General features: G+C 30.8%; 2 protein-coding genes across 2 annotated transcripts in view; one reads left to right on the top strand and one right to left on the bottom strand.

The window, feature by feature from the left end:
* The window catches only part of PGO_090760 (50S ribosomal protein L11), a gene marked incomplete at both ends in the record, with an annotated part of 1,847 nt that extends 1,292 nt beyond the window's left edge, over positions 1–555 (top strand). The window contains 2 exons of the mRNA XM_028687665.1: positions 101–182; positions 410–555. Of these exons, the coding sequence (XP_028543466.1) occupies positions 101–182; positions 410–555 (228 nt within the window). The remainder of the gene's footprint in view (positions 1–100; positions 183–409) is intronic.
* A 949-nt stretch (positions 556–1,504) lies between these two features.
* On the bottom strand, positions 1,505–5,231 carry PGO_090750 (vacuolar protein sorting-associated protein 35; the record flags this gene model as incomplete). Its single annotated transcript, XM_028687664.1, has 2 exons — positions 1,505–4,660; positions 5,124–5,231. 2 exons carry the CDS (start codon positions 5,229–5,231, stop codon positions 1,505–1,507), a joined length of 3,264 nt encoding a protein of 1,087 aa, XP_028543465.1.
* Positions 5,232–7,709: the final 2,478 nt, after the last annotated feature.

Genomic DNA, 7,709 nt, shown 5'->3' with positions numbered 1-7,709 from the left:
TTTTTAATAAACCTATATATTTTTTTTTTTTTTTTTTTTTTTTTTTTTTTTTTTTTTTTTTTTTTTTTTTTTTTTTTTTTTTTTTTTTTTAATTCAACAGGTTTTTCATATAGCCAAGTGCAAGCGCATGGATCCTCCGTTGATAAATCTGTCGCTCAAAAGTATATGCAAATATATTATCGGTAGGAAAAAAAAAAAAAAAAAAAAAATAAATAATAAAACAAATTAGGAAATCAGGAAAATAGTAAAATAAGAGATACTGGGCCGATACTATTGTATGTGAAAAACGTAATCATTTGAACTAAAGCTACGAATTTGTCTCCACAAACCAGGATATGATTGTGACATTATTGGATTTTCTACTTTTTTTTTTTTTTTTTTTTTCTTTCTTTCTTTTAATTTTTTTAAGGTACATGCAACAGCATGGGAATACAGGTATGCAAAGAATTAGACGATGAAGCTAAGAAAAAGTATTTTGTAGATGTTAACCAACTAGACAATATAAAAAAAGACATAAGAACCAGGAACAAGCATCAGAAAAGGTCCAAAAAATGAACGAATCCATTTTGACAATTCTATAAAAAAAAAAAACGAGAGAAAATAAAAAAAGAAAGATGCTTGATTCTTTTCAAATTGTTACAATATTGGTAGGAGACATTTTAAGATATTTTCATTTATTCCGGCATGCACGTATATATGCATACCTATGTATTGTATGAGCATACAGTGTTCACGTTTTAAAACAAAATAGAAACCCTATATTACACAAGGCTGTTGAAGTTGAAGGATAGAAAATATATATATATATATATATATATATGAGAAAGAGTATACGCATGAGGGAAGTTACAGTTAAACCAAAATTACGTTATTAAGCATCTATAGGAATTAAATTAATTAGTTTTGAACAAAACAAAAAAAAAATAAAAAAATAAAAAAAGCGGGAAAAAAAAATTGTTTAAATTTTAAATAACATATATACAACACATATAAATCCACAAGTAAGTGTTAAATGTAGATAAGTACGTACGTACATACGTAGGCAATTTTTAACAAAACGTATACCCCCCCCTCCCCCCCTCCCCTCTATAAAAAAAAAAAAAAATTACCCTTTTAAAATTTTTCAGAATGGCAATTTTTATAATCTACTGCTATAAACTTGCATGAGGATGGGGGGAGGGGAAAAACAAATCGGTTCATTCAGTTTAGTTATGGTAAAACATGGTACATATTTCTTACATTTTTTTTTTTTTTTTTTTTTTAAGCGTGATAGGGAACAGTTAACGAAGCTTGGATGTGTGTCCCCCCTCTCCTCCTGGAGAGATGAATGTGTTTAATCTGCAAAAATGTATACTAGTTCATATTTCGAAGCATATGTTTAGGAGGTGGGGTATATATTACACTAACCATGACTGATATTGGAGTACACTCTATGCAAAAATACACTTGAATTATGTGTTAAAATATACATCTCAAGGCAATTTCACAGGGTGGAAAGGCTGAGTTAGGGTAAAACGGAGATGTCGATAGCTATTTTTGCAAATGCATTGGAACTGATTTTCTTATCATGTATGTATTTTACAGTTTGGACATATTCATTCTTGAATTTAGAGTCACATTTTTCCTTAGAATAATGATCGTGACAAATTTGTAATAAATAATTTATATTATCTTCTGTAATTTCAATGTTTTCCGCTTCATAGTAGTATATATACTTTTGCAACATATAAAGAAAGAGAACAATGTTATCACTATTTGATTGGACAGCAATTTCTGCATTTTTTATGCACTTTTGTAAGCATTCAAATGTTTTTGCACTATTTCTATATTTATTATTTTCCCAATATAAATGTGAACATGTTAAGATACCTAAACATTGGTCTTTTTTTTTTAGCAATTTATTTGCATGTTGAGTTAACTTTAATGCAATATTTTCATAATTCTCATTTTCAAGTAAAGTAATGTGTGAACATAAAATACCAACAATCCAAACAATACAATTATATTGTTGAGATGACATATTTATATCTTCCTCATAAATGATTAATGGTTGGGTTATGAATTCATAACATATTGCTTCTAAATTATCAAAGGATAGAAATGGATATGTTTCAATAAATCGGTTGTAATTATTAATTATCACAGCACTGTGTAGAAATAATTTGAATGCCAATATGGGGATTTGATTTGCTACGGCAAGCAGATTTGTGTGGATGAATTTCAGGATGTTTTTTACATGTATATTGTATTGTATTACTTTTTTTTCAAAATCATGGCCATCTGAATAGTTCTCAACAAAGCTGTTCATTATGTTATTATTTCGTCCAAGATCCTTGTTGTTATTGTTGTTATTTTGTAAAATGATATTATCATCCTCTTCCCCCATCTCCTCCTCATCAATGTGTTCCTTTTTCTCGAACGGTTTACCATGCATATCTCCTCCATGATGAGGGTTACTTTCAAGATTTGGAATCAAGTTAATGATGGTGGTTACAATGCTCAGCATTGTAAATATTATTGTTGGTAATAAATGAACTAGGTATGGTCCATTTTCTATATGTTTATGAAATAGAATACATATGTTATACTTGCTTTCAATGTCATCTGTGTTTGTTATGATGTGAAAAAATTTGCACATTTTTTTCGCTGCATACGTGACAGTGCTGTTTTCTAGGTTGAACACATCCGCTTCTTTCCATTGATGATAATGGTGGAGGCCACGCTCATGGATACCAGCACCAGAATTATTGTCAACATTATCAATACAGTCAATATTGTCAATACTGTCAATGTTGTCAATACAGTCAATATTGTCAATGTTAGTACGATTAGCACCATTACCACCTTTAAGGCCTTTATCGCCACTAGGATTATTTTTTCTTTTTGCGCTTTCGTTAAAAATTGGAGATATGTAATTCATAATTTGCTCGACATCCTGATAAAGAATAGGTTTGTTTTTACACTCAATAATGGCATCTATAATGTCTAAACTTAGTTTTTTTTTATACTTGTCAGAGTTTATGCTTTCCAATAACATTAGCATATTTTTACCCTTGAGTGCACTCAACCCCAAGAAATTAAACGGAAGAACTATAATACTAATGACTTGTTCACATATTATGTCATTATTTAAATCTACATTGGATACTATAGTATATGGAAGATGAAACAATTTGCTTATTGTAATCACATCATCATAAATGCGTATGCATAAGAAAATAAATTCGTATATAACTTGCAACATCTTCACAATGTTTTCTACAAATATGTCATCTCCTTTTTTTCTCTTACTTTTCTCATCATTACTGTAACGATAATGTGTAGTTTTATTCAAATTTCCATCATACTTGAGTGTCTTGTAATTATCCCCACTTTGATATATTGTATCAGGGTGTGTAGTAGATGGGTTCCTATTTTTTTTCTCCCTACCGAGAGGTTCATCATCATGAGCATGCGGATAATTTTTCGAATCTGAAGTTTTCACAATTTTGCAATTTGATCCTAAATCATTAATGTTAATGGGAGTGGTACCGGTAGCCACTGATATGGCTGTGCTTGTACCAATCGTGCTTGCCACACTACCACGAGTGACATCGCATTTTTTTTCTTTTCCATTGTATAATTCTGAATTAGAGTCCTTAGAAGGAAAGACAGATCCATCTTTGTGATCCCAATTGTAGGATCCTTTTTTTTCCTCTCTATATGCATCTAACGTTCTGTTTATATACAATACTAAATGTTCATAAAATAAGTTGAATATGTCCACTTCTTTTGGTAGTTCGTACTTATTGGATTCAATAAAGGATCGCAATCTTTTTAATAATGTAATAAGAATACTTTTAAAATCCAGTGAGCTATTTATTTTTAGCACGGCATTTAATAAAATATCTAGAGTATATATATGACATTCATCACTGAAGACTTGTACCATTGATTCGAAGATGTACTGTTGTATTAAAGAATCATTAATAGTTGATAAATTTTGTAACAGTTTTGGTAGACATTTTTCAATATAGTATTGTCTCGTCATTCCTTCTAACTGAGACATACGAACTAGAATTGATCCCACTAACATTTTGACATCCATTTTTTCTTTTAATATTTTGGTTCTATTATTATTTATTATTTGTTCATCTTGAGATGTTGGCAATTTAACAATTACTTTATCACTCATTCTACTCCATAATTTGATACTTTCATAAAAATTGGCTAACAAAAATTCAAACGCATCGTCTATATTTCCACCACCCGCTTCTTCATATTCGCTACCTGTATCTGGTATTCTGTCCTTACACATCTGAATTAAAAAATATCGTAAAAACAAACCTCTTAATGGATGTTGTATACCCTTACACAATTCTGTCATGTCTTTTAAAATGTATTTTGCTTTAATATCCTTATTTTTTATATAGTTTCTTCCCACAATTATTAGTAAATAAAGACGTGGAATTATATTTCCTGCGTGCTGAACACTCTCATATATGTCAATAAATTTCTTTTTATGTTTCTTTTTATCATTTATGAAGGTATCAAGGTGTTGTAACTCGTTAAAAATCAGCATGTACAATTCGTAGTAATACTTGGGCGACAGCTGTGATGTCCTCAACTCGCATAGCATGTTCGATGCGTGCTTCAGAGTATCTCGAAGGGATCCATTTTCCTGTGTGTGTGTGTATGTATGTATGTATATATGTGTATGTGTGCATGGTGAGGTGATTTTGTATGCAGGGTGGAACAGTTTTATGTGCAAGAAGCATACTCAAGATAACTCACTCAGACAATTGAGACAGACAGTACGATGTAAATGACACTGACGTGAAGCAAAAAAGTGAAAAAAAATACTACAATTCTTTCTGATATATGCATATATATAATGTAGTATGCTATCATTGCCTTGGTAGGAATGGGAGACAAGTTATTTCTCACTCAATGCATCACCAAAAAAAATGCTCATCGAGGAGGATGTCAAAAGGAGGGACATTCGTAGGGGAAGCGGAATATACATCTATCCCTTTATCAGAAAGAAGCGTGATCATCCAATTTTGCAACTGTGCAGTTTTGCTTCTTCTTCTTTCCCCTCATCCCCATTCCTGCCACCTGACTCATTCAGTTCATAGACGTACCAGTGCCTGTTTCATATAAAAGCTCTGTTCCTTGACAATGAAAATACATTCGTCCAAAAATTTCTTCTGATCGACAGCAGTATTCGTTAAGTCCTTGTAGTTATTCATAATGGTTGTTCAACACGTGTATACACGTATGAGATAATATATATATATATATATGTATGTAAAAAAATGGATACAGCACGTGCACAAGTTATAGGAAGTGTGTGAGATTATGTTTAACCTGTTCGATGCACTCAAACTTGTTTTCTGTGCTTGAAATTTTTTGCAATTACAAAAAAAAAAAAAAAAAAAAAAAAAAAAAAAAATGATGATTGTATAAAATTGCCAAAAATTCAGTACAACACTGGATGCTCAGGGGGTAATATATATTTTGGCACAGTCATAATGTTGCCTTAAGCAGTAGCTCATCAAGTGCACATATATAAATGTGCATATAATACATGTATACATATGTATATTTACAAAATACATTTACATATATATGTATACATGTACATATTTACATATATATATATATATATATTTACATGTACATATTTACAAGCATTGGGGACATTTAAACAAATTGGTGAAATGTACAAAGTGGCAGGCACAAGCATTTGCAAGTGTGTATTTATAAGGGGCAAGTTTCATATATGTGATTTTTTTTTTTTTTTTTTTTTAGCACTTCATTTAATGTTAATTTTTTTTATGTTATAAGATATGTTATGTGCACTTAGTATGAGCATACATGTAGAGGTATCTTTCATTTCATTTCATATTTATTTTTTTACTTATTTTTTTTTCTGCATTTCCTTCCCTTTTTTCTTTTTTTTTTTTTTTTTTTATTCATTTGTGGGTGCTGATACCTTCTGTTGACTTGCAAAACATTGCAATTAAAAAATGGAGCTGAAGAAGATGATATATGAAATTACAATTCTTTAGAAAAGGGGTGCATAACACATGGACAAACATAATAAATACCTCAAGCGAGTGGTATATAATCACTTTTTTTTTTTTTTTTTTTTGATGAGATGTTTTACATAATAATTTAATCACAAATGTATGACCAAATTGTTTACGTTCATTTTGATCTTCAGCCAAGTCAGCGGGCTAGGAAATTTACTACCGTAATATGGAAAAAAAAAAAAAAAAAAATGCACATTTTGAAGTTTTCCAAAACAATGGATATTTTTGCGTAGAACTGTGAGTATCTCTAGGGACTTAAGAAAATATCGAAGGCGACAAAATTGCCAGCACAGTCAACTTGGTAGAGCAATCAAAATTAATAACATCTCACCAGGGCTTATAAGTCTGAGATTTCTTGCACTTACACATCAACCGAACGCAGCCCCATATAGTAGCCACATGCATATGCAGATTTAACAAGGGCTAACTGTACAACTCATTTGTTTTTTAATCGTATGAACAGGAATTATGGAAAGTTCTGCTTGTGCTTTGACTTCATACATTTGCTGTAAACTTTTTGGTGGGGTGGTAGTAGTAGGGTTGAATGGCCAATGTGAAAAAGAAGCAATTAAAAATAAGACAAAAAAAAAAAAAGAAAAGAAAATATAATAATCAGCTTTGAAAAAATGAGGTCACCAAATAAACTCCAAATTAAAACAATCTAACATTGCCGTGTGTGCATAGCTGACATGTATGTGATTCGTTTTGGTATGTAATTATTTGTAAAAAGGGTAAGAAGTGTGCACTGATGTGGACATATATATATATATATATATGCATGTGTGGATGTGTGGATGTGTGGATGTGTGGATGTGTGGATGTGTGGATGTGTGGATGTGTGTGGATGTGTGGATGTGTGTGGATGTGTGTGGATGTGTGTGTATAGGGGGGGAATGACAAAAACAAAAGTTTAGTGAAAAGGGTGGCACATAACTCCTTAGAGTCTTGTGCTTCACATGCCCCCAAGGTCACATGAGTAATGTCATTATTTCCATTACGAAATATATTTGCAATTTTGGAAATCTTGGATTACGGGGAATGCACACACATAGTTTACACACAGGTAGAGAATAGTTATGTATTCAGTTTTCGTTATTTATAAAACTAAATGATATATTTCCCTGCATGGTACCTTTTTTTTTTTTTTTTTTTTATGTTTGAAATTTAAAATTTAAAAAAAGGAGGAAGAGTATATTCTATTATTAACACATCAGAAAGAGATACAAAATAAGTTAAATCTACGTAATACAACATTGGGGTTACGGAGATAAGAGGTGGTTTTCTTATATTAATGATAGCGTAGAATTGTTTTAAAGTATATAAATGGAAAAAGGTAATAGATTTTTACAATTCTCCTAAATCAAAGTGCATAAAATATCCTTTCAAATGGTTATTTATTTATAACATAGTGTGATACAGCTCTTTATCTTACAGTGAGTGTCATCACCATTTTCGTGCCTTCCACAAGAAGATGTAGCCAAGGGATGAAGCAATTTTTTTTCTTCATTTTTTCTTCATTTTTTCTATATTTTCCTTATTTTCCATTTTTGCCTCCTGACATTAGCATATGTAAGACAGACATTTAACTAACTAAATACATATGGTGCTGTAAATATATGCATAGAATAAGAA

The sequence above is a fragment of the Plasmodium gonderi genome, assembly GCF_002157705.1.
Source record: "Plasmodium gonderi DNA, contig: Chr09, whole genome shotgun sequence".
NCBI lineage: Eukaryota > Apicomplexa > Aconoidasida > Haemosporida > Plasmodiidae > Plasmodium > Plasmodium gonderi.
The sequence above is the reverse complement of the archived record's forward strand: the minus strand, read 5'-3'. Positions and strand labels throughout refer to the sequence as shown.